This window comes from Tinamus guttatus, unplaced genomic scaffold (genome assembly GCF_059628265.1).
Source record: "Tinamus guttatus ecotype Peru unplaced genomic scaffold, ASM5962826v1 Tinamus_guttatus_pri_ptg000026l, whole genome shotgun sequence".
Lineage (NCBI taxonomy): Eukaryota > Metazoa > Chordata > Aves > Tinamiformes > Tinamidae > Tinamus > Tinamus guttatus.
In genome coordinates this window covers 2,128,388-2,154,911 of record NW_028288560.1, presented here as the reverse complement: position 1 = coordinate 2,154,911, position 26,524 = coordinate 2,128,388, and the positions used below count along the sequence as shown (strand labels likewise).

General features: G+C 59.5%; 1 protein-coding gene across 1 annotated transcript; it reads right to left on the bottom strand.

The window, feature by feature from the left end:
- Positions 1 to 2,568: 2,568 nt before the first annotated feature.
- On the bottom strand, positions 2,569 to 26,077 carry TWF2 (twinfilin actin binding protein 2). Its single transcript, XM_088527487.1, has 9 exons — positions 26,005 to 26,077; positions 16,622 to 16,699; positions 12,059 to 12,237; positions 10,431 to 10,526; positions 10,006 to 10,110; positions 4,578 to 4,703; positions 4,331 to 4,481; positions 4,065 to 4,186; positions 2,569 to 3,425 (listed from the first exon to the last, which is right to left on the bottom strand). The coding sequence occupies exons 1-9, from the start codon at positions 26,027 to 26,029 to the stop codon at positions 3,258 to 3,260; spliced, it is 1,050 nt and encodes a 349-aa protein (XP_088383613.1). The 5' UTR covers positions 26,030 to 26,077; the 3' UTR covers positions 2,569 to 3,257.
- Between the last annotated feature and the right edge of the window lie 447 nt (positions 26,078 to 26,524).

The following is a 26,524-nucleotide window of genomic DNA, read 5'->3' as shown; positions in this document are numbered from 1 at the left end:
TATGGGGGACTGGGAGCCTCCGGGTCTCTCATACAGGAGCCTCTGAGCCTTCTGGCCTCCGCTATGGGAGCCCCAATATGGGGACCTAGAGCCTCTCGACCTCCCCTCTCAAGGTCCTCTGAAGCCTCCAGATCTCTGAATTGGGGAGCTTGGAACCTCCCCGCCTCTCATATGGGGGCCTATGAGCCTCTCTTGTGGGGACCTGGAGACTCCTGGTCTCTGCTGCAGGGGATTCTGAGCCTCCTGGACTCCTCTATGGGGACCTCTGAGCCTCCTGAATGCCGATATGGGGGACTAGGAGCCTCCTGGCCTCCGACATGGAGGGCCCTGGAGCCTCCTGGCCTCCCATATGGGGAATTGGGAGCCTCCTGGCTTCTCATATGGGGGCCTCTAAGGCTCCTGGACTCCGCTATGGGGAGCTGGGAGCCTCCCAGCCTCTGATATGGGGGACTGGGAGCCTCCTGGCCTCCTCTATGGGGGCATCTGAGCCTCCTGGACTCCGATATGGGGGACTAGGGGCCTCCTCCATGGGGTCTCTGAGCGTCCTGGACTCCGACACTCGGGCCTCTGAGCCTCCCAACCTCCACTATGGGGGTCTGGGAGCTTCCCAGCATCCTCTATGGGGGCCTCTAAGCCTCCCCGCCTCCTCTATGGGGTCTCTGAGCCTCCTGGACTCCTCTATGTGGGGCTCTGGGCCTCCCACCCTTTGCTATGGGGGTCTGGGAGCTTCCCAGCCTCGTCTATGGGGACCTCTGAGCCTCCCAGCCTTCGATATGGGGGACCCTGTCTCCTCCCAGTCTCCTCTATAGGGGTCTGTGAGCCTCTCCTATGGGGAACTGGGAGCCTTCCGGTCTCTTCTATGGGGGGCCTCTGAGCCTCCTGGACTCCACTACTGGGCTCTAAGAGTCTTCCAGCCTCCTCTATGGGGGGTCTCTGAGCCTCTCCTATGGGGACATGGAGAGTCCCGGTCTCCGCTATGGGGTCCTCTGAGCCTCCTGGCCTCTCATATGGGGGTCTCTGAGCATTCTGGACTCCGATATGGGGGGCTGGGAGCCTCCTAGCCTCCTCTATGGGGGTCTCTGGGCCTCCTGGACTCCTCTACTGGGGCCTCTGAGTCTCCTGGCCTCCTCTATGGGCGTCTGGGAGCCTCCCAGCATCCGATATGGGGGGCCCTGGAGCCTCCTGGCCTCCACTATAGGGAACTGGGAGCCTCCTGGCTTCTCATATGGGGGCTCCTGAGCCTCCTGGACTCCACCTTGGGGAGCTTGGAGCCTCCCAGCCTACTCTATGGGGGGCCTCTAAGCCTCCCAGCCTCTGATATGGGGGACTGCGAGCCTCCTGGCCTCTCATACAGGAGCCTCTGAGCCTCCTGGCCTGTGCTATGGGGGTCTTGGAGCCTCTGATATGGGGACCTAGAGCCTCTCGACCTGCTCTGTGGGGGCCTCTGAGCCTCCTGGCCTCCGATAGGGAAGCTGGGTCCCTCCTGGCCTCTATTATGGAGGTCTCTGAACCTCTCCTGTGGGGGGCCTGGAGCCTTCTGGACTCTGCTATGGGGGCCCTGGGGCCTCTGGCCTCCTCTATGGGGTCTCTGCGCCTTCTGGACTCCTCTATGGTGGGCCTCGGAGCCTCCCAGCGTTTGTATGGGGGTATGGGAGCTTCCCAGGCTCCTCTACGGGGTCCTCTGAGCCTCCCAGCCTCCTCTATCAGGGACTGGGAGCCTCCCAGCTTCCAATATGGGGGTCTCTGAGCATGTCCTACGAGGGGCCTCTAAACCTCCCAGCCTCTCATATGGGGGACTGGGAGCCTCCTGGCCTCTCAGACAGGTGCCTCTGAGCCGCCTGGCCTCCTCTCTGGGGGTCTGTGAGCCTCCAATATGGGGACCTAGAGCCTCTCGACCTCCTCTGTGGGGGCCTCTGAGCCTCCTGGCCTCCAATATGGGGGTCTCTTAGCTTCTCCCATTGGTGGCTTGGAGCCTCCTGGACTCCGCTATGGGGGGCCTGGGGCCTCCCAGCCTCCACTACGGGGACTTAGAGCCTCTCCTATGGGGGTCTCTGAGCCTCCCGGCCACTGATACAGGGGGTCTCTGAGCCTTCTGGCCTCTTCTGTGGGGGCTTCTGAGCCTCATGGACTCCACTATGGGGGCCTCTGAGCCTCCCGGTCTCCTCTATGGGGGGATCCTGGAGTCTCCTGTCCTCTGACATGGGGGTCTCTGAGTCTCCTGTACTCCGATATGGGGAGCTGGGAGCCTCCCAGCCTCCTCTATGGGGGCCTCTGAGCCTCCCGGCCTTCAATATGGGGGGCCCTGGCGCCTCCCTGTCTCCTCTTTGGAGATCTCTGAGCCTCTCCTATGAGGGACTGGGAGCCTCCCCGCATCCGATATGGGGGGCCCTGGAGCCTCTTGGCCTCCACTATGGGGAACTTGGAGCTCCTGGCCTCTCATATGGGGGCCTCTGAGCCTCCTGGACTCCACTATGGGGAGCTGGTAGCCTCTCGGCCTCTCATATGGGGGCCTCTGAGCCTCTCCTGTGGGGACTTGGAGATTAAGCCCCCATAGAGGAGGGCAGCACAGGGCTGGCTCTCAAAAGGGACAATCTCTCATGCCACAAATGCCAACCACCACTACAAAGCTCCCTGCACAGGGACCACAGCCCGTCTGCAACCCGATGGTGCCCGGGCTGCTACAAGACTTGCCTCGAGGGGCTGCTTCGACTGAGAGACGGAGAAGCGAAGAGCAGAAGTCTGTAGGAAGGGGGAGCAGGGAAAAGAAGCATTTTGTTTTCTCATATTAAACTAATGCCAAACATCCTTTCCTTCCTTTGCATAGACCATCGCGCCGATAAGTCCTTCACTTGGTGCAGATATCAGGTAATCCGAGGAAGCTTCAAGAGCAACAGCCCCAAACCCAGGTGCCTCTAGATCAAGCTGGGCACATGTTCCCTGTTGTTCTTGTCCTCCTTCAAGCGCCCCAGGACTTGCACACAGACATGGGAAAGAAACAAAAAAAAAAAAATACACCCAGATTCCCTGCCCCTCTCCCCACCACTCCACCCCAGGGTGGAAACAGACTGTTCTGATTTTAGAAAGGAAATAAAAGGAAAAAGAGAAGGGGGAGGGGAAAGAAAGTCTGAGATGGAGGAAAAAGATCCCCAGGTCAGCAGAGAGGCCTGGAAGTGGAGGGGTGGGAGCTTGGAAACACCATTTGGATGCTGTCCTGTTCACAGGCCTATTCCTGCCCCATCCTCCTGCCCCTCCGGGATCTAACTGTCTTCGCCATTCTCTCCTGGCCCTTTGATAAGGCGCTTCTGTCCGCGTTTGCCCACGGGCCCCTTGGGCTTGGCGAAGGCCTGCTTGAAGGCGTGCTGCTTGGGGTGCACCTCGTCGTAGAGGAACTCTGCCGTCAGCTCCGCTCCATCGTCTATCTCGATCTGTGTAGACAAGTGACAGGTCACTGCTCTGCTCCTGCGCACAGAGCCAGCACCTCATGCTGTTCTTCAGGTCCCCTGAGGGGACCTCCCACCTCTCCTCTCTGGGTTCACACCAGTGGGGTTTGCTCAAGGACCTGGAGAACCCAGACAACGACCTCTCACAGGGGAAAGCACCAACCCTCCGGGCAACCGGCCCCTCACTCAGCTTCCCCACTGGATGGGCCAAGGACACCGCAAAGGGTATCCATCTCAGAGGAGGCCAAGTGTTTGGGTTCTCTCACTCCCCTCATCCTTCTCTTGTGGGCCCTGGACTGGAGAAACTCCAAGCCAGAAGGGGTGCAGGCCAAATGCCATTCCTCTCCCATTAGGTAGGAGAATCTTCTCCCAAGCCACTGGTACTGGGGACGTTTTTGTTGGGGATGGGTTAAACAATGCATTACTGTTCGCATTTTCTCCAACCTTCTCTTCAGGCTACCTTGAAACGACTCTAGCCATGCTCGAGGCCTCCCAGACTTCCCTGGAGAAGGCCCTTTTCAAACCTGGGGACATGCTGCCCCTTGGACACATGCCCTTGACTTGACCGTGGCACATTCCCTGCACAGAGCTCTCCACAGTCCTGTGCAGGCAGCCTGGCCTTACCTTCTTTGCTATCTCCAGGCAGAACTCCTGCTCTACGGTGTCAAGCAAGTGGCTCTTGCAGCTGGAGTACAGCATGCGCTCCTTGATGCTGCACTTGTACCCAGGCATGGAGTAGATAAACACTGCAGGAGAAGAGCAGGGCTGTCAGCATGGGCTAGGTTCAGGATCAAGGAGAACCTTGCCCGGTCCTGGCCGTCATGGGCCGAGTACCAGCTCTGGCAGGGCTGCAGGGGGAGCGCAGGGACACGAGCACAGCCATAACTCACCGACAGACTCCAGGTAGTCTCCCTCGTGAGAGTGCTTGTACAGAAAGAAGTGGTAGCGAGCGGAGTCCTGGGGGATCCTCTTGGGCAGGTCAGCGATCTCCGTGGGGCTTGTGTGCACCAGGTCTATGGTCTCCCGCTCCAGATCCAGCTTCTAATCGACAAAGGGATGGGGAAGGGCAAAATGAGCGAGGTTTCAAGAGGCAAAGGATACTTGGGGAGGGTCAGGAAAGCTGCCCGAGGGCCCTACCAGCTGGATGTAATTGATCTTCTTCTGCTTCAGTGCCTGGATCGCTTGCTGAGCATCCAGCTGCAGGGGAAAGGCCAGGCCTTGCAGGGTCTGGTGCTTGCTCTCCACACTGATCTCCGTCTTCACCTGGGGATGGAATCCGCACCGAGCGTCAGAGAAGGGACAGGTGACACAGCAAGGGGTAGGCATGGACAGAAAGGAAAAGCCACTGGCCACGCTGCCTCTCGGCTGCCCCGGGGCACAGCCCCACGGACCTGCGGGGTAGCCCAGGCCCTGCGAGCGCGGGCCACCACGCGTGACCAACACCAGGCAGCTTAGAATCATGCAGATGTGTCGGGGGAAATCAGGCGATTCCCGGAAAAACTGCCTCAGATGCCCCAAGCAGAGGCAACGGCTCTACCTCAAACCTGCAAAGAGTTTCAGCAGCATGACATACAAGGAGCCATTTGCCATGAAAGAAATGTTTCTGCTGCAAAAGAAACATTTAAAATTCAGAGGGACTCTGGTGTTTCTTACAGCACCACTGCTCTTTGGCAAATAATCTGTCAGAGTCTGGATCCAGCCATGCATCCCCAGGCTGGTGTTTCCCAGCCTTGCAGGTTTAGACCCCCCTCCTCTCCTCTGCACAACTGCTCCCAGCAAAGAGGATCTCCAACTCCCACTGGTTTCATTTACCTTTCTCAGCACCAGGCTGTACTGGCGATGAATTCCCCAGGGGGGATAGCTGAGGGGTATTGTAACCAATGCACAAACATTCCTCTCTTCATATATGTATTTATATATATACCTGGGCAGTCTGACTGTGGTGTACAGGCATCCGCTCCACCACTGGAGGGGATATCCACAGCTCAGGGATGTTCCCGCCACTCTTTCCAAGCAAACCCTAGCAGACGAAGGCCCCGCTTTGTGGCAGCGGGAAGCGCACAGCAACCAGGCCTGCAGCTAGGTCAGCAAACCCAGGACACCAAACGCCACTTCAAAGAGGGAGGGTAACAGAGCAGAGAAGTCACAGGAGCTTCCTAATGGGAAGCCACATCATCCCGGCAGCCGGGAGCCTCTGTCCCGAGCAGGACACCCACCGGGACAGAGGCGATGCCCCTGGCAGGAGGTGGCACCGAGGGTGATGTGACCTTGCCAAGAGGGAGGAGAGAGCTCAGAGCACAACAGTCTGCAGGCAGGGCCTACCTCCTTGGGGCCGGGGGACTCTACGAGCGACGGGCAGCAGCAACAGCCCCCTACCATCTGTCACGGAATACAGGGAGACGGAGTCACACCGACGGGCGCAGCTATCCCACCTATCCGCAAAGCTTCGGGCGCTCAGTTTGCCCCACTAAGGCACAGTCTGGCGATGTCACGAGCTCTAGTCCCTCCCTCCATCCAACACAGCCCTTGGGACTTAAGTGACCCTTTTTGGACACCCGACGCCAGAGCTGGGGGACAGCTCCCGGAGGGCAAGAGAGGGGCTTGGACAGCGAGTCACTCGGAGGGGATAAGTGAAGTGCAGCATGCAGAAACACTCAGGGAAGAGCAAGACAGGCCCAGGGCGCGCGCGGGTTGGCCCAGGGACATCCTACCATCTCGCTGCTCGAGTCCTGTGAACACGAGTCCTGGCAGCGTGAGGACAGGAGAGAGGCCATGAGTTCCCGCCGTGCACGGGACGAGTGCCAGCGGAGCGCTCGGCCAGCACAGGGCAAGGGGGGACACAGGAGGGGACGCTCGTCCGAGATGAGGAGGGGAGCACCGAGACGCGGGGCGAGACGGCCGCCTACCATCTCTCTGCCGGGGGCCAAGGAGCGCAGGTCCTGGGAGCGTGGGCAGGGATGGCAACAAAAAACACATGGAAGACATCAGCGTGGAGAGACCCGAGACGGGGAGGACGCGTGCGAGACGAGGCACACACACGGGGAGCGGAGAGCTGGCAGCGCTGCCTGCTGCCACTGTGTACCTTAGCGCGGCCCTGGTCACCTCCATGGATGTCTCTGTGCAGAGCCAGGTCCTGGCCGACCGCTGCTCCCAACCCTGCCCTCTCCTATGGGCTGCAGAAGCCGTTCAGGCAGCAGGGGCTCCCCGGGCCTGTCCCCGACCCCCCGCAGGCCCAGGTGCTGTCAGCGACACCAATGCAGGGATGAGCTCCTGGGCCCCTCTGAGCAAGCGGCGACCATGGGGAAGGGCCTGCCAGCGCTCCGGCCCCTGAGTCGTGAGCCCAGGAGCGCGCGACCCGTTCACCGCCGTCCCGAGGAACCGCTCCAGGGCTGTCCGGGAAAGGGGGGCCGCCAGGCTCTGCTCTCCCGTGGCCCCACGGGATGCTTGGACATCAGCGAGGCCCCAGGGCCAGGGAGGGCACACAATCTTGCCTGGTTGGTGGAAAGACTTTACCGTCACAACCCGGCCAGATCCTCTGCTTTCTCCCCTTCACATGCCTCAGAAATTCAATGAGGCTGGAAGGATCAGCAGGAGCAGAGAGCGAGGGCTTCAGCACCGAGTGTGCTAGAGGCAGAAAACTCCAGGAGACCAAGGGTTGTCCTGGCAACGCCAGCCCCACCACCTGCCACGTCTCGGATATTTTCTCCTCCTTCCCTGTTGAAATGTCCGTGTGTGTCCGGCCTGGCCATCACACAGCTCGGGAGACGTGCGCGGGCCGCATCCCGCACTCCCAGCTCGAGCCTGGCCTTTCCGTGGCTCCGGGGCCGCGTGCAGGTCTTGTATTAGCTCCTTAGAACCTGGATTTTTCCCTTGTACGCTCAATTGCCAACTCGAAGCCTATGCATAAAACTGATGCATGGGGACACTAGCCACTCTGCTCCCTCTCAGTCCTCTTGCCTCTTTCCACAAGTCCCGAGCGGCCCGTGGCTCCGGCAGACACGAGACGTGAGGAATCGCAGAGGGCAGCTAAGAGGCGCTTTCCCCTCCTGCGGGCATTAATGTAGCTCAAACGAAATTAAAAGCTGTTTCTGGACTGTCTGCTGACAACCGCCGACTCGGTAAAGCCACCGATGCGTTTTCTGGCTGTTTGGAAGCATTTTCAAGCAGAAAGGGCAAAATTTAAGGGCTCCCACCACACTTGACCCAGCTTGAGGGCATCACACAGCATCACCTCTTTCCATGCAGTTCTCCGATTGCAGCCAAAGCCCAGACACAGTCCCCTGCTTTTCCAGAGACTGGGCAACTTCCCAGCTGGGAAGGTTTTTTTTTTAGGTGAAGGCTCACACTGATCACTTCCCTAAGAGCATGTTTGCACCTCTTGGGTACACTGAAAACCGGTCTGAAAAACAGAATTAAAGCCTGCCAACACGCAGAAGAGGTGTTGTCCCAGTTGGATTCCTGCCTATGTCACTGCAGAAGTCTGCTCTGCTGCTACCAAACCAGTGTGGCACCAGCAGCTGCATCCCGCCGCTCTGCCGATGCCCTTCGCCTCCCACCCCGCGCCACTTCCGAGCCTCTTCCCTATGGAGGTTCCCAGGGAGCTTCTGCCACCCAAGAAATCCAGCCACCTTCAGGGGGGACACTGCAAAACGGGTCAGCATCTCAGGCAGTCGTGCACCGAAAGTGTTAGAAAGCAAAAACGGGAGGCGCGCCGAAAGCAGCAACCCCAGGCAAGGGGCAGGCACATGCAGAGCAAAGCAGCGACAGCTCAGCCGCTTGCAGGCTGGTGTCTTTTAAAGAAACAGTGTCCCGTGTGTCACTTCCAAAGCACTAGAGGGTTTGCTGAGCGCAGGGGTACATCGGGGCCTTTCTCGGGGCGCAGTTTCAGCTCCTGAGCAGCAAGGGGCTGCAATGCGGCTGCTGCCGCAGCCTCTGCCCGCCGGCCCGCACAGCCTCCTCACCCGCTCCCACCAAGGAGGGCACGTGAGTGTGCGCTGAGCTCTGCGATGCTGTGGCCGTGGCATGCGGGGTGGGGACAGCGAGGGAGGCAGGAATGCAGCGTCGAGAGCACTTACATTCCCACCGCAAATAAACCAGATAAAATAACTGTCACCGCAGGTGCAATTACTCCAGCCTGCAAGCCAAGCGCTTCCACGTAGCAGCGTGGTTTGGGGGTTTGCCGGGAGGTCAGGAGGCAGCACTGTTTTAAGCAGGATGCTTCCATCTGGGTAATGCTCCCAAGCCCCTCCGGATGAGAACACGGTTTTGCATCGCCTCAGAAACTCACTCCAAATTGCAGGTACGGCAGAGTCACAAATTTCCCCCACCCCAGGCAACTCAGTGTGGGACTGAGGGACAGAGCAGCAGTTCCCGCTCCAAGTGAAAGGAAGAGCAGAGGCAGCCCTCAGACCAGCACAGAGAGCTTTCTGCAAACCAATTGCTTAGGGTTTTCACACCTTCAAAGCTGCGGGCAAAGCGTTGATTTCCCTCTGCCTAAATGCAAACGACTCTTTCCTGCTGCAGGGGCTTACACAGGGGACAGTGTACCTTTAAAACAAAAACTAAGCAAACACAAAACCCAAACTCGTCCCAAACCCTTCAGCAAACCCTGACTCACTCAGCAGCCAGGTCTCCCAAAGGCAACCCCAGCGTGGGGAGCAAAGCACTGCAGGTCAACCAGAAAACAAGCAGCAGGCACCACTTACCTGGGCCGCTTTGCCCTGCAAGACACAGCCAAGGAAAGCACTTAATGCTGCAGCGCTGCCAGCGAGGGGACGGCACACGCGTGACGGCGGGAGCCCGGAGGAGCCAGAGGAAAAGCGAGGCCCCAGCTGCACCGATGAGGCCAGACACGCTCGCCCTTCTGTGTGAAATCCCCCACGGATACAACTGCTTCCAGGCACGGTGGCCACGCAGCGAGCCCATCCCCTCAGCGTTTCCGTACCATGCACGGAGCTTAGCACAACTGCAGCAAGATGCCTTTTGCTTGAGGTATTATAGCCTTGCTCTCCCCCTACCCCACGCCACTTCCCAGAACATAAGTCTGAAATTTAGGCCGTGAAGAAGACTCTTTTGGGATTGCATCCCTCATTTATAGCTACAGAGCAAGAGCAGGACAAAGTGCAATGCTGGAATCAAGAGATCAGTCTGAATTCCTCCTGCCTTCCCCTGCAATTCAAACTCAGTTCTGTCTGGAGCGGATCAGAGACAGTGGGTCTGCTTTCAGTCTTGGACAAACCATCTCCTAATAGCCAGCTACAGCAAGTGAAACAGACACCGGAGCACCAGTCCTAGCAAGGGAAGAAAGAATGAAAGAAAAAGAAAGAAGGAAGAAAAGTCTTTTAAAATTCCTCTTTCTGGAGGACATTTGACCACAAGTCATGGTGGGATACTCAGTCCACCTCAGCAAGAGCAGGAAAAATGGTTAGAGAAGAGAGGCACGAGGGAGCTCCACAGGCTCGAGCCATCCCTGCAGCCAAAGCTCACGCTGGGCACAGGCAGCCTGGCCTCACGGCCCAGCGCAGGGTCTCGGAGCCCATCTGAGCAGGGGACCGAGGACACCCACCTCGTTGATGCGGATCTGCTGGAGCTCTTGTTCCGCCGCGGTCAGCGGGGCCGGAGCGGAGCAGGACGACACGTGCTTTTGGTAGCCGCTTAGGGACACGTCTTCCTGCAGGCAGAGGGACACAGCAGGACGGGGAGCATCAGGGGCTGGTTAGCACGGCCGTACGGGCAAGATCAGCATAGGAAAGCAGAAGAAAAGCCTCCCACCAACCACTGCTGGACAGGGAAGGCCACCCAGACAACCAGCACGGCCCAGGCTCTGCAGCAGTGTGCTCCAGCGGGACACTGCCACCGCGTGGCACTTGTTTTCCCTCGTTTTGCCTCTAAACAGAGCAGCTGGCGGGAGCTCCTAGGAACCCTCCTCCCAGGAACCCTCCTCCCGTCCCTTCTGCAAAGGCAGCCTTCCCGGGGCAGCTGTGACCATACCTTAACCGTCCCAAACATCTCGTCCTTTATGTGCCCTCCTCCGAACTCCTTCTTCACCGTGGCTCGGGTTGCAGCGTAGAGCATCTTCAGCCTGACCTGTGCAAGGAGAGAGGGGGCGAATGCAGTCAGAGAGGAGGGGCACAGCGGGACGGAGGGCTCTGCCTCTGCTCCGGAGCAACCGCGGGGATTCGCGGCTGCCTCCCCATCTGCCACCGGCTGCAGCGCCAGCTTTACAAACCAGCAAGCCCAGGTTATGGCAACAGCCTGGCCTGCCACCGCCTTCACTTGCCACCAAAACCACGGCTCACGCTGACCTTTGAGACCGAAAACGTCCCTGGAAACTGGCTCCTCTCAGGAGCCTGGTAGCCCAACAAGGACCAAAGTCACCTCCGTGTTTTTCAAGAACGTGCTGCTACAGACCATTTCCAACAAGCACTGCAAAATCAAAAATGTCTAGATGCAGATTCCAGCTCTCTCGCATGTGCCCTCTCTCTTGGAGTAGAAACCTTTCCCTGGGTATTCAAGCTGCAGAAAATTGCCCTGGAAGCCACCTGGAAGCAACTGCCTGGTTTCTGTTTTGATTTTGTTTCTAACTTTAGCGTCTCCAGCGTTAGGGGATGGCTCGTTTAGCTCCGAGTCAGAGAGGTCACAGAGCAGGCAGCAGAGCCCATCAGCTCCATGTCCAGGCCATGGTCACGCACGCATGGTGCGGCCTTGCTGGGCTCTGTCCTCAATCGAAGCCGCAATCCCACCACACAGGGTTGCTCCGCGCTCCGCCTTCCCATCTCAGAGCGCCGGCACTTCAGCGCTTGGCACAAAGTGTTTTTCATCTGCACTTTGGGTTTCTACAAGGGAAGGTCGAAATACTGCTGGCAGCGTTTAAAGGCAGACAGTCACCTTATTAGGGAGCGCCACACGAGTCGAGCCCATGTTTCTCCAAAAAGCACAGCTTTTTGGGACATCTCAGACAAATTGCCTCCAAACAGAGCTAGAACAGATGACGCTGCTGAAAACTTCCACCTTCGAATCAACTAACCAGACAGGAGCACAGCAGTGCAGAGGGTGGACGCTGGCTCCACGCAGAGTCCTGCAAACGTCTCTGTAGCAAGGGAATGAGAGCGCTGAGATCTTTTTCTAGTGAGCTGTTGTGAGGGAACAGACTTCAAAGAAAAACTTCCCACTGACAAGGCAAAATGTTTTGTTTCCGCTCACCTTTTAACACTTCTTTTACAGTGTTCTTCTTCAATACGTTCAGTAGAGAAGAACTTTTAGAATGTCCTTTGGTGCAAGATGCTTTTGTGCTAAGAGCCTACATGTTTTATTTAATATATTGAACAGTAGTTCTATACCAAAGTGCCAAAGTTTGGGGTTCACTGAAAGCTTTTAAGGGAGATGCCTTTAACAAAACAGCACTTTCCAAACGAGAGGCTGCATGACCAAACTTTAAAGCAGCATCAGATACAGCTTTGTGCTTTTGCACCAGCTCTGCTGCCAGCTTGAGACTTTGTTAAACATCATCTCCAAAAGCTTCACCTGCTGCTGCACCTTAAGACATTCCCCCATCCCCAGAGCTGTCTCTCCTCGTGAGTGGGCGCGCGGCGAGGGATGGAGGAGCGCGAGGAGCTCACCGGGGAGTTGTCGGGGGACCAGGAGATGAACAGCCACTCGTAGCCCTGGGCGTTCTGGCTGTCCAGGCGGTACAGGATGTAGCTCGGCTGCTGCTCGTCCAGCAGCGGCAGCACCAAGGCGTCGTAGTCCGCGTCCCAGCGCCGCGACAGCTCCTTGTGCGCTCCCAACACGAGCTGTTCTGGAAGGAGAGGAAGGCAAGGGTCATGCGGGAGAGCGGCAAGGCTCGACTTGGGGCGAGGGCTGCTCACGGGCCTCTGGGGGCTCCCTGAAACACCAGGGCCAGGTGCTGAGGGCCCCGGGCCAACCTGGCCGCTCATCTCCCACCCACTTCCAGCGCGAGGCCGGAGGACCCAGGCTTCCCTCTGCATCCCACTGTCTATCCAACCAGCTTCTCTCCTGTGCTTCTCGCGGTGGGGTCTCCATTTGCAGAGGCCATCAACGGTGTCACGGTGGCCTGGCCCCTGGCCAGGGGCCCTCAGCACCTCCCAGCTCCACGCAGCTCAGGGCTGCAAGCACAGGCGGATGCACAGGGGAATGAACCCTCTGCTTCTTCAGCAGGGAATTTCAAGGGGCTTTGGAGCTACAGGACCCTCCCGGCTCTGCCCACACAGGGCGCCACATGGAACTAGGTCTGGCGAGACACAGGGTGCCAAGGAAGAGCCCACAGCAAAAGCCAAGCAGGCTGGGAAGGGAGCCAAAGGCACCCTCATCGCTTCCCTGCCATCCCAGACATTCGAGAGTCGCAAAAGACACCCAAAGCCCATACCCGGGGCAGCTGGGGGCTTCCCTCCACCACGGGGACCCAGCTCGGCCGCCCCGACCGGCCCGGCGGGCGCCGGGGCTGCTCGCAGCGCTGGGGTCTCTGGAAGTGACCTACATATTTGAGACACGTGGCCACATCTCAAGTGTCCGGGGCTTATTTTCTCCCACTGGCACAGAAGTATAAACAGGGTTGGGAGTCCCAAATGCCAAGCAGAGCGCCTGGCTCCCATGGGATGCATCCGGAGGCAGCCAGGGACAGGCTCCTCGGCTCTGCTCACCCCAGGCGTTATTAGCAGGTGTTGAAGGAGAAGAGAGGGAGGGAAAACAGATCTAGGCCTTCTTAGAATATTCCAGCTAGAAAACACCCCCGCGGAACAGCTGCCGGCTGCACAAGGCTTGGCAGCAATCAAAAACGCACAACAGCCAGCAGCAAACAGTCGGACAACAGCCTCGACGACGGGCAGGCTGCTGCCCGCCACAGGAAAGCTGGGATCACATTCCCAGCAGGGCAAACAAGGCCAGCGGAATCGGGCACGCAGACGTAGTTATGGCAGGGGAGGCACCTCCAGCTTCAGTGGTCAGTGCCCCAACCAAGCAAATAAACAACATGACCCGTCCTCTTGGATGCCAAGAAGTGCGTGTGGAGCCTTCGGACCCTTGGGAGTGCAGGCTCAGGGTCCTCCAGGACGTACGTGGAGCTCCCAGGCCCTGCTGCAAGAGGGGAGAGGCACTGGCAGACTAGGAACGCGCTCAGCAGAGCTGCCAAACGACTCTCTGAATACTCAGACAACTTTCATGCACCACCGGGTGGAACATGCTTCTTTAGTCGGATCAGAGAGGAGTCAAGTGTTTGACTCCCACACCAGGGGTAAATCACTGCTGCCCACCAGACTAGGGCATTTTCACAGAGAGCAGAGCCTGCCCCTTGACAGCAGAACACCCTAAACCCAGGGGAGCTTTCCTGAACATGGACAGGGCCACACTTGCAAAAAGCAGAAGAGGCTTCAGGTTTCAAGATGATTAACAACTTGCTCAGAGCTCTTGTGCCAGAGCTGCCCCAGAGAGGCACCACCAGGCCGCGTACGGCCTGTGGACATGCCCAGCCTGCACTTTTAGCACAAAGACGGTGCAAATAGACCTTAACTTGCGCAAAACTCTTTGGGGAGAGGGAGGAAGGGAGTCACAAGAAGTCAAGGTACCCCTAAAACACGCAAGGCAGCCATGGAAAAATACTCTATGCCAAGAGCTGGCTTCACACAGAGACTGCAATGAATTTCTCCTGGTCGACCCATCAGCAGCTTGTGCACGTCCCCCTTTGCCAAGTGACCCAACATCCCCTGCACAAGGTGAGCCCTCTTCACACACATTCCTGCTGCAAATCAATGCTGATCCTCATCAGGTCATGATTCCCAGGCTCTGTGCAAGTCAGGCTCGAGGAGAGCACCTGGAAGAAGCAGATTGCAGCAGCGCTGCCAGCAACCGGCACCACCTGGGCTCTCATGAGGCCGCAGGACCCACTCCTGCCGCTGCAGCACCAGCGCTGGGGCCTGCAACAAGCCCAACGAGCAGGAGCCGAGTTGCTTCAACGACTACGCAGCTGATCTCAAACGCGACAGATTCTGGAGACGCATGAGTCATTTTGAAACAAACAAGCAACGAAAAGATGAGACTTCTCTTTTCAGAGGCAGCCGGACTTCCTGAACCGTATCGGCTCTCTGCAGAGCCCGGGCAGGAACCGTGAGCAGGCTCCACCACGGGGCCTGCACAGAGCACCTCTGCTCCCTCGGAGGACAGGGAGCACCATGGATCAAGCACCAGGAACCTGCCCGTCCGCTCTCCTTGGGCACATCTCCAACCTCACTCCTCAGCTTTTCTTGCTTCTTTGCATGTTCCTCCCCTCGCCTCTCCGCAGCTCCACTCAAAGACCGGGCTGTGTTCAGGGCAAACTTTCTTCTCCAGCCCACGCAGCATCTTCCCATGCATGATCCAGGTGGTTGCTGTCCCGTTTGCCCAGAGAGCGTCAGAAAAGGGAGCCCCCCTCACCACACTGGGCTCTGCAGCGACGGAGGCTCAGGACATTCCTGCACGTGGGAGGATCCGTGAACGGAGGAAAGGGGCAACTCGCACCCCGTTTTGACAAGGATGACCCCGGTTCTCCTCGCAATGGGGTGGACAGCCCGAGTCACCAGCAGCGCCACCACTCACTCATTCCTGGCAGGCCGAGCCCTCCCCGGCACAGAGGTGCCCCAGGATCCGCGGGGTGATCGGGCAGATCCCGCAGGGCTGGGAGCAGCTGCTGGGCCAGGCTGGGAAACAGGAGGCAGCGGCAGCTGGGGACAGGGAGAGCCGGACCCGGCCGCACAAAACGCTGCCAAACGTGGCTGGGCTAAAAAGCAGCTGGTGACAATGACACATCGCACGGACAGATATAGCCCAGCGAGCCCCGAGCGGGGAGTATGGTTCTCATCAAGAGTCTCTTGCTGGGAGCAGTAGTCACAATCCCAAGTCAGCACTGCAAGTCCTCGCACCTTGATCAACAGGCTGAGCCCGCATGACTTATCCTAACAGGAGCCAGACTCCCTCTTTTCAAGAGGAAAAGGAGCTGAAAGAGGCAAAGAAATCACTGTGGAGAAATCCTCCAAATTTGAGGCTATGCTGCTCTTCCAAAAGCTGCTTTATGCTGCTTAAAGCCCAGCCTGCTGTGCAGGACGAAAAGGTCCCTTTAAGCCACCTTCCACGGCCACTTTCGTGTCCCTCTCCATACTCGCTGCTTCGCACCACCCGGCTGCGGCGCGACGTTATTCCTGGTTTTCCTCTAGGACTGTCTGTCAGATCCCAGCTCCTCCGTGCCACAGCACAGGGGACATCCCTGCCCCACGGGATACCCGGGCTGGGACACCTCGGAGCCCCGGCGGTGCCAGGCTGATCCCCGTCCTGCACCGGCAGCTCCCGGCTCCACGGCGGACGGAGCTGGCATCGTGATGGAGCCGGTGGCAGCAGCCTGGCAGGGCGCTGCCAGCCGCGTTCACGTGAGAAACAAGTTCATGCCATTGTAAGAGACTGAGGTTATGGAAAAAGCTGCCCCGCGGCCTCTCCGCTGAGCCGCTCAATCAGTGCCTTGTTCCACGGGTTTTTTGGATAGATATAGAGGCAACTCAGTGTCCCCTCTGCCAGGTCCGGCTGTGAGGCGGGCTCCGCGCATCCCCGCGGTAACAGCAGCGGGAAGGAGCGCGTGGCTTTCACGGCCAGGGCTCCCACCTCTGCTCCGAGAGCTGGCAGAGGCTGCGAGCGGAGCCGCGCTCCAGGGCCGGCGCTTCCTTTGGGAGAGGCTGGAGCACAGGCGGAGTCGGGAGGCCGCGCTCCTGCGGCTCCGCGGCCCGCTCCAAAGCGAGCGCGCGCTCCGGCTGCCGCGGGAGGCTGCCACCCGCGCCGCCCACGTTCCTGCAGCGCCTGCAGGGCTCCCTGCGGCCTGGCGCTCCGTCTCAGACACGGAAAAGCCCCCGGAGCCCCGCACCAAGCAGCCGCATCCAGGGACAGCACGGCCGAGCCGCCCCAACACGGGGCTCTGCCAGCCCAGCGGCACCGCAGCGCCAGGGAGCCTGGCCCTGCGCCCACGTCAGCCCCCACGGGTGCCCACGGGTCCCTTCTGGACCGCTGCCCTTCCAGAAAGTCCCAGCAAGACCTTCCGTGGGGCCCCACAAACAGCGGTCCTCTTCTGAGGCACCACATCCCACTGCAGCCATAAAGCCGAGAGGATAAACAGCAGAGCAGGGGTCAAAGCACTGAAAAACGGCACTTACCATCCTCGATGATGACTTTGATGAGGCGAACGGAACCATTCCGGGCTTTGGCAAAAAAGTCCCTTAATTCCGTGGTGGCTGAAAGAACCAGAAACATCGTGGTCAGATGGAGCAGCTGAACCAGGCGTGACGCTGCTCTTTGGCAGGGGGAGGAACTTGGCAGGAGAAAAACTTCAGTAAAACAAAAAACACTAGCACAAAAGCTAGTTATTATAAAAGTAATAACAATAATACAAAAAACAAACAAGGGGCTTCTTCATTAGCCTTTCATCAGGGGAAGTGAAGTGCTGCGTCGCCCAGAGGCGTCAGAGTTAAGTAGCAGCTGGGAGCACATGTGATCCAGATAACTTGATACTTGGCCTGCGTGAACATAATCACCCAAATTTAGACGACGGCTTGGCCGCTGCAGGCGGCCAGAGCTCAAGTGACAAGTTTATTAACTTTAGAGAGCAGCGAGGCTTGCGCGAGGGCTGCCTGGGATATGTCACGACAGGCGGCCGGCTCCGACGGCCGGGATCCCGGAGCCAGGATCCGTCCAACCGGGAGTCGCCAGCTCAGATCCAAGCACCTCTGAAGGGAAGGATAATCCGCGAGGGCTCGGGGCATTCGCCTGTTTGCAGGTTGCGGCAGCGGGACGTAACCTCTGCCAAGGTTGGATTCCCGGATGCCAGGATCAACAGCGACTGCCCCGCTAGATTTAATCGCTCCAGCTCGTCGGGAACAGCCAAGCTTGAGCTGGGATTGGAGCCTTAATCTACCAGAAAGCATCACTGGTGCCGTGCACCCATCCTGCCCGTTGGAAATGCTATGGGAGGACCTGAGCGAAGGCAACAGGAAGAGATCCAGACTGGAGAGGCTGAACCCCAGGACAAGGGACATTCCCCAGGCGGCAGCTCCCATGGAAAGCCACTCGGATGCCCTCCCCTGGGGAAGGCCAGGGATGCCCCGGCTCGCATGGATACTCAAGATCAAGAGGGTCAGAGCTCCCCAGGGAGCCCGGGCCCTTGCACAGAGATGAGAGGCTGAGCAAGGCAACCGCTGCCAACCGCGCGGAGGCCACGGAAACACCGAGCAGCAGCGCCCGGAGCAGGGCCCTCCGGGGACCCTTCCCGAGCTGCCTTCCTCGGCGTGCGCGCTCCACCTGCACCCATTGCAGAGCAGCGGAGCTGGGCATGCCGCTCGCTCCAGCACCGGAGCATCCCAGTCGACAGCTCCGGCGCCTGGAGAAACACCCCCGGCAGCAGCGGGAAGAGCCGTCCCCTGTCGCCGGGGCCGTGTCTGTTCCGTGCCGGCAACATGGACACCGGATACCTGGGCACCGCCGCGGGGAAAACGCGTCCCTGGGCTGCCGGGAGCTGCGCGCGCAGCGGGGAGGCCGAGGGGGAAAGCGCCGGAGCCGCCAGCCCGGGCGACACGCGCCGGCCCGGAGCCGCCAGCGCCGCTGCACGCGGTGCCTCACGGGAAAAGACCTCAAGCGGGGCCTGCGGCTCACACAGCCCTGGGGCAGAAGGAAACAAGGGGACGCATCCCCCACATCCATATGGAGACGCAGCGAGGAGGTGGGACGGGACACCCCGAGGAGCCGCCCAGGAAACTGCTGCTTCCGTCGGAGCTGCGACTGTCCCCCGGTGTGAAACACACCTGAGCAGAGCGCTTGGTACTTCCCCCACCCCAACGTTTCTTCTTCTGTGGGAGGACAAGGCAAAAACGGAGAGAGAAGCAGCTCCCCGAAACAACAAAAGTCACTTCCAAGCACAGAGATGTCACCTCAGCAAGACGGCAGACACAGCAGCAGGTGAAGGGCACGCAGAGCCCTGGCTGCGGCACACCAGTGACGGAGGGAACAGTGCCAGGCGGTCCCCAATGGTATCTTACAAAAGACATAAGATTCGGGGGGCAACCCCACCATTAGGAATCCGTCTCCTTCACCAGCATCCAGGCACATGGCTCTCCCTGCTCCCAATACACCTGCTCAGAACTTCATTTTCTCCCTGCACCAGCACGAGCTGGGCTTGCTCCCAAGCTGCTACCTAAGCTGGTCTGGGATTTTTAACCCCTTTTTTTCTCTCACCAAGATGGGCTGTTTCCTTCCAGCAGCATCTGTGGCTACTGCCAGGTGCTGAGGTCTTCCTCATGGAGAGATTTACAGCAGAACTTGTACAAGAAACAAAAGGTCCTGAGGGACAGGGAGCTTCCAAAAAACCTCAAAGCAGACTTAAACTTCATTGAAAATAATAGTAAAAATGGTAAGTAAATAATGGTAATAAGAATAAAAAACACTTAAAATCATGTTGGTGTCTGAAATTCCCTTATGTCTGCTGCAATGCAGAATCACAACCCAGTGAAGAGAAACAAGCCGCTAGGGAGGCTTTCAGCACCGGCTCGGCAACCGCGACATTAGAGCGTGATTACGGGTTAATTGGCTCAGCAGCCGTGACGAGGCAGCTCGCGTGCCCAAAATGTTAATGTGGGAGGGCAGGGGCTGCTGCTGCTGCTGGGAGGAGGAGAGGACACGTCAGCCCACGGCGAGGCGCAGAGCAAGACGCGCAGCTCGAGAGGCACCGGCTACAGCTGAAGAAGCCGCGTGGGAATCCAAGGGGGACGTTCCTGGCTGCTGCCCAGCAAGTCCACGGGACACAGTGGTGATGGTTTTCTCTTTTTTTTTTTTTTTTTAATCAAATCAAGCCCAGCTCCTGTCAGTGGGATGCAAACCAGCACAGAGGAGATGGCAGATCAAAGAAGCCAAACGCAACCAAGACGTTTCAAGGCAGGGAAGCCCTGAGGGCCAGTGGGGGAATTAGGATGGAGGCGAGAAGGAAGGTCACAAGTTCATTCCAGCTGACAGTTTCTCGCAGGAACCACAGTTTGTGGCACATTTCTGCAACACATGGGGACCACAAGAGGCAGCCGGGTTAACCCACAAGCCCTGCTGCCCTCTCTCCCTGAGGCTTCCTGTCACCTTTGCGAGCCAGGTGAGGTGAGGAAGGAGGACCCCAACGGGACAGCAAGGGCGAGGCGGGCAAAGGAGGGCTGCTGCGCAGGGCTAACGGCAGCAGCGCTTCCGCTGCGGGTTCCGCTCGAGCGGAGGGCTGGCTGGGAGCTCCCCGCAGCACAGCGAGCCCGGGCACGGCCGCGATGCGACAACGGGGGAAGGACGCGCCACCCAGCAGAGAGCTGCAACGCACGAGCCACCTGCCTTTGGGGGCGGGAGGGAAGGGGGTAACCAGAAACTCACCAGCTTAACATCAGTTCCTGGAAAATCCTGGAACAAATCAGACAATCCAAAAGCATAAACACCAGCTGGGCTACAGCCAGCAGGCATATCTATCGGGAACATATTGCTTCAGATCGATCTAATTCCTTCCAGCAGAGAAACAGGTCTGCGGGCCGTGCAGAAGCACCGCAGTTCACAGGTCTCAGCTCCACTCAGCTTTTAAGTGTCTCAAGTTCCATAAGCCAGTTTAGGAAACGGGGTCTTGGTGAATCCTACAGCACCAGGCCAACACGGTGCAAATAACTTGCTCGGGAAGTTATTAAAGGTTGGGTCAAGCAAGATCTCCAAGGGCCTGCTGTGGGTCACTCCACAGTCCCAGAACAGCTCTGACAAGTGCAACAGTGCCATTTCTGCAGCTATAACCTGGAAGCTAGAAGAGATGCAAATGCGCACCGGAGGACAAGGAGGAGAGCTCATCATTCTCTCAGCAGATTGGAGAAACGGGCTGGAAAAAAGAGAAATAGAATGAAACTCAATTGGAAGAAAAGCAAAGTGCAGCACTGGGATGAGAACAGCCAGCTACACTGACGCAGGGCAGGGAACAGCCGGTGCAGCACTTCCTGTGAAGAAGCTGGTACACTGGGTCACAAGCTGAACACGGCTTAACAACATCATGCTCTTGCCAAGGGAGGTAAAAAGCCAGGTCACTGCTGAAGGAGCAACCAGGAGCAGGGCCTCAATGCGGCCGCGCTGCTTGGTGCGGCCAAGGCTTGGGGACTCAGCGGTTGGGGACAGCAGCAAGGTGACAGCACTAGGAAACACAGCTCAGGAGAGGGTGAGGGAGCCGAGGAGAAGAACATGGCATCAAAAAGCCAACTATTTCCATCAGTTCTTCAGCCAGGAGCGACAGGCCCTGACCAGCAGCCAGTGTGGTCCTGGCTAGGCACTGGGAGTGCTCTGGCCCTGACGGTGCCCAAAGCCCAGCAAGGCCTGGGGACAAGGAGCCTCCACGCTGCCCCGAGGGGCCAGCGGCGCCGCTGCCTTGATGCTGGGGTTGCCACATGGCAACCTCGAGAACCTCCCAACCTTCCTTCCCCCGACTCGGCCCTGCTGAGCTAGAAACAGGCAATGATATGAGGCGCACACACACATCGCCAGGGAGCTGCTTTCCTGCAGGAGCTGGGACATGTTATTCCCTAGGAGCCCTCCAGACAATTTCTCGGTGCAGCCCACAAGGCTACAGACGCACTAAAGCTGCCGGCACAGCGGGGAGGACGAGGCCGAAGGGTGGCCCTGCAGGTGGCCCTGCCTGGGGCCTGCGGGCCAGCACAGTGGTCCCTTCCCGAGCTGCAGGGAGCTCTGCTTCCCGGGCCCGCTCTCCCGGCGCCCGCTCCGCGGAGCGGACCCTGGGGACAGGCGTGCGCGGTGACAGCGCTGCCACGGCAACCCGTCCGGCTGACACGGCACACGCCGCGGGGAAGCAAACGGGCGCCCCCAGCCGCAGGCGCCGCCGGCCGAACCTTCCCGATGCCGCCGCGCTCCCGGATCAATAATACATGCTCCCTGAAACGGATGCCTCCCTGAGCACGCTGCCTCACCCGCGCCTCCGGACAGGCAACCCGAGCCCCCGGCCATCAATCTTTCATTGCCGGGACATAATCTTCGAGCGGAAGCGACTCCAAGCAGCTCTGCTTTCCTGTCACGGCTGCACCCCCGCAGGGCCCAGAGAAGGGGACCACCCTGCACCCCGGGCATGCCGGCACGCCAAGCTCCACGCATTGGAGGCACAAAAGAGCCACCGCTGCTAAAAACGCTCCTTTGCATTCAGCCCCAGCATATATCACCTGCTCAACCTTCCTGTTACCGCGAGCTCTTATGTGGGCAGCTTTGGCCAATTTAAGACGCTAGGGGGATTTTATTTCTCACTATAAAAAAGATTTGCCCTTGTAGATTTTGTTTTCTCTGAGAAAAAAAAAGCTCAGAGATCAAGAAAAAAAAAGAAGGAAAGGAAAACCCCCTCTGAGCAAGTGAGGACACGATGAAGCTCCTTCCAATTTTCCACGAGGCTGGGCTCTATTCCCCATGAGGGTTTAACACAGGCGACTCCTTGCCCAGATTGCAAATGCTGCCTAGGGACTTCCAGCCACTCATCTACCATGAGCAATTCGCTTTGCAACACCTTGTTTTCCACACGTATGTCTGTGAACTCTTCCGCCTCCGCTTCCGCATCTCCCGCTTCAGGATGAGAATTAGCCTCACGTTTGCCCAGGCTGGGAGACGCAGTGCCCACCCCGACACTTGTGAGGGGCCTGGACCCCACAACGTCCAAGAGCCAAGCTGAGGTTCAGCGAGGGGCAGGAACCAGGTAGGTCACCCTGATCACCCCTCGGCAGAGGCCACCTTGGCTCTGCGCCTCACGGCCACCCTCGGAGCGGACCTGTGCGCTCTGCACTCCTCAGACACGACCCCCACTGCGAGGGCCGGGCCTCCCGGCTTCGCTCTCGGGGCAGCGGCTGCCGGGGGAGTTCAGTTTTGTGCCCTGAGCAGCCCCGGCCACCCCGACACACAGCAACAGCCAGTTCAGGGCAGGTAAAGCCAGGGACACGCTGCTGACAGCTCCAACTGGCACCCCCAGAAGATCCCTCTCCTCATGGCAGAAACAGAGGTCAGAAGCACCAAACGTGCTGCTCTCACTGTCTCCTGCCAGGTTGGCCACTCGGGGGCCTGTTCAAAGACAGACATGTCTTTAGTCAGCTCAGCAGCCCCTGTGCCCTCTAAGAGATGATCCATCCTCCTCCAGGAGGGTCTTCTTGGCTTCATCCAGCACTGCCAGCAAGGGGAGCGGAGCTGCGGCCAGCCAGGAGGGACCAACGCACTGCCCATGGCCACTGCCAGGGCCCTGCCCGCATTCCCCCCCAGAACGCATTCCTACGACGCCAGTGAAACCGTGCAGAAGAACAGACACCAACCTCTATTCTCTTCCGATTGAAGAAACCTATATGTTAGCAGCTCGCCTTAGAAAATACAGACTTCTTTATTTTCTAGATCAAAAAAACAACCCCTTTAAGAGATGACTTCTTACTCTCAGAGATCAGAAAGAGTCCTTAGAAGCAACTGAAAATCTCACCCAAAGCAAGTGGATAATTTTGCACCAACATCAAAACTTTGCCTCGGGTCTACATGATCCACATCCCTTTATAAGGCGCTGTGGATTTAACCTTGGATTTAAACCAGAGAGAGAGCAGAGTGTCCATCTAACACGGCTCAGGGCAGAACACGGGCTGTAAAACACCACCTGGTAAGGCCTCCGCAGCAGCAGTTAAAAAGCAAGCTCACAGCCAAAAGAACCCCAGAGCAGCCCTTGACAAGCAGCTTCTTCAACTCCACTCTGCCCAACAGTCACCCGGGGCAGCCCCCTTTTCTCACCAGCATTGTCAGGTGAGTGGCCACAGATACCCTCCAAATCTCTCTCCTGTCTCCAGGCTTCAGGCTGAGCTGCAGTTCCCGGGCAAACACCCCAGGCCGCGGTGCATGCCTGGCCATTGCCTCCCTCCCCATCGAGCATCTTCCCCAACTGTTAGGGACTTAAAGACTGCAGATCCCCCGGCCTGGCAGCACGGCCGCTGCCGGCTGCAAAGGAAAAGGAGGTCGCTGGAGTTTCCAAGTCACCCGGAGCGGTCCCTCCCCTTCATGCTGTCAGCTGATATCCCATTCTCACTTCCTCCTGCGCTAAAACTCGCCCGGGACAGGGCTGGCTAAGGCGGCCCGAAGGACTACCCTGCTCGCAGGGTGCCCCAGCACGCCCGGGTGCAGCGCTGGGCAGCAAACGGTGCTGCTGCTCGCTGAGCAAGCGCTCCCCGGAGAAACAGCCGGCAGCACAAGGCAGAAAAGGCCTGGACTGCCGGGCAAGGAAACGCCTGACAGGTGCCGAGCAGCCAGCGCAGGCTTTGCAGAGCCCTACCTGCCTCCTCCGGACGAGGCCAGCGTCGCGTGGGCCCAGGAGTCCCCTCCGACGTCAGCGGCTGAGTCAGCAGCCGGAGGGGTGACTCAGTATCCCCGGAAAGCTGCAGGCGAGCCCGCGCAGCGCCCGCCGCCAGCCCGGCTCCCGCAGCGAGCCGGAGCGGCCCTCGCGCCTGCCCCGCTCCTAAACCAGCTGACGTGCAGGACCGTAGTCACGCCGGGAGCAGGCGCCTGCCGGCAAAAGGGACACGAGCGTTAAAAGAAAAATCAGCAGCGGGGAGGGAGATCTGGAAAATTCCTCCTTGTTGGCAAGCGGCAGGGCAGGGTGGGGAAGTCTGCATGGCAGAGGAGACCACGGGGCGCCAAAACCAACCAGGTGCTTCCCTTGAGCCTTGCCTCATGGGCACGTAAGGAGATGAACATTTAGCAAGGAAGATACTGCTTCCTGGAAAAGAACACAGGGCCCCAAACTGACAAGCGATCAGAGCACGGAGCCCCCACACCACGCTCTGGTACGGACACGACGGAGCAGGGCACAACGGCCCTCGGTCTCTCTGGGGAAGAAGCGGAGAGAAAGACCTTGTCCCCCTGCAGAGAGCTGCTCTGGATCACGGCCTGCATCTCCATCACTTCTTTATGCTGAGGCTCATCCTGGACTAATAAATCCAATCAGTTAGCAGAGATGAGTAAAATTGCATCGGAAACGTGCACATCTAGAGGGATGCCAGAGATGCTGCAAGCGCTGCGTAAACAGGAGCTCCTCTTCATAACTGCCGAGCACGTGGAGATGGACAAGCTCCCCACACGACGTCCCAGCTAACCTAGCACAAGAAACAACAGGCAGGACAAGAGGGGACACTGAGGTTGCCCAACAGACAGAGGGAAGACCTGCAATGACAGACTTGACCTGACCCTGCCGATTTCTGTCGCGCTGCACGGCACTGCGTGGCAAAGGCGCCAACAACGTGCCACAGGAAAGGGGCAGAGCCACCTCGCTGCCTCCTTGTCCAGCACTCACACCACGGTGGGTGAGGGTCTCTGAGAGCTGCTCTTCAGCTTTGCAAGGCGAGGGGATCTGCACCGGCTCCATTTCAAGCAATGGGGCATCTGCATCCCCCAGCAAGAAGAGGGTCCTAACGGAGCAGCACAGGAAGGGACAGCTGCAGAGACCAACCTGCTCTGCAACAGGAGCCACGGGAGAGCTCTCTGCAGCGGGAAGGGAGCACAGGGTGCTGTGCTCTGGCTTCATCCCATCGACTGGAACCTCTTCACTGGATGCTGAACTTCAGCATCTCGGCTTTGTGCTTAAACTGGAGGCGAAGAACGTGAACCCAAATGCTGTCAGCTATCCAGACACCCCGCAGCCACCCCAGGCAAAGCAGGCGAAACACACCCAAGCACCATGAGCCAGTGCTGCACAGGCGCTGCTCCTCCCAGAGGGAAGGATGCTCCTGGCCGTGTCCTCGAGCAACGGGAAGGCGTTGGGGAAGGAAAGGTCATGCGACGAGCAAAGAGCAGCCATAAACTCCAGCCGCTCGCAGGAAGGTGGTTAACGCGGGGCAGTGAGGGGGTCACAGCCTGTGCCCACGCGCAGGGACACGCGCCACCGCCGCTGACACCCGACCCGGCGCAGCGCTGCCCACGCGGGCGGGTGGACCGCGGCCCCGACGTCGCATCTCCAGCATCTCCGCTTGCATATTGATGGGGTTACATAAATTATGCACCAAGTAGAGCTCTAATTAATGCTGCCAAAGAAGCTGCCAGCTGGGGAGGAGGAGGAGGGAAGCACTATGAAAACGCACACAATCACATACCAAGAAACCCGCCAATCTGGGAGCCATCACCGCCACCCATGGCTCCTGCCCCAATTATCTCGTTTTTCTCTCCAAATCGGCCCTCTCCATCCCAAGCGAGGGGCTGGGGGAGGTCAACAGCGGCGGGTTTTTTTGGGGGGTGCGTTCCCTGCGTTTCCGTGTTCGCACCTTCCTGCCGCCCTCCGAGCGCCAGGAGGGCCCGAGGCGGCGGCCGAACGCGGCGCGGGCGCGGCACGGAGGCCACGAGCCCGCGGGGACCCCGCGCCACGCAGCGGGGCCGCGGCCGGGCACGGCGCCCACGCGAGCGGGGCCTGGCCGCAGGCGGGACGCGGCGGCCGCCCCGCGCGGGCGCGGAGAGGCGGCGGCGGCGCCGCGGGGACCCCCGCGCCCCTCACCGTGGATGCCGGTCTGGTGGGTCATGGCTCCGCCGCTCCGCTCGCGCCTCCCGGCCCGGACACGGCTGCGCAGGCGGCGCCGCCCGCCGCGCTTCCGGGGCCGCCCCGCGCCGCGGCGCCCCCTGCCGGAGCCCGCGGAGACGCGGGAGACGCGGCCAGGGCCGCAGGCGGAGCCAGCGCGCTGCCCTCCCCGCCGTGGGGCGGCCGGGCCCACGCGTGTCCCCGCACGCGCTTCTCGGGGCACAGCGGCGCCGTCCCCGCGCCCCTCGCGCCCGTCCCCGCGTGGGGGCGGCCCTCGCTCCCGCTCCTGCGGTGCCGCTGCACGGCGCGAGCCGCGGGGCCCGCACCCGAGCGCGGCCGCTCGTCCCAGCTTTAGCCGGGCCGGGGCGGGCGCGGGACGCCCCGAAGGGACCCCGGCCACGGCCGCGGGTGGCAGGAGGCGCCGCGGGCCGGGGCGGAGCCGCGCGGGAGGCGGAGGCGGCTGCAGGCCGCGCCGCGCAGGCCGGGCCGGGCCGGGCCG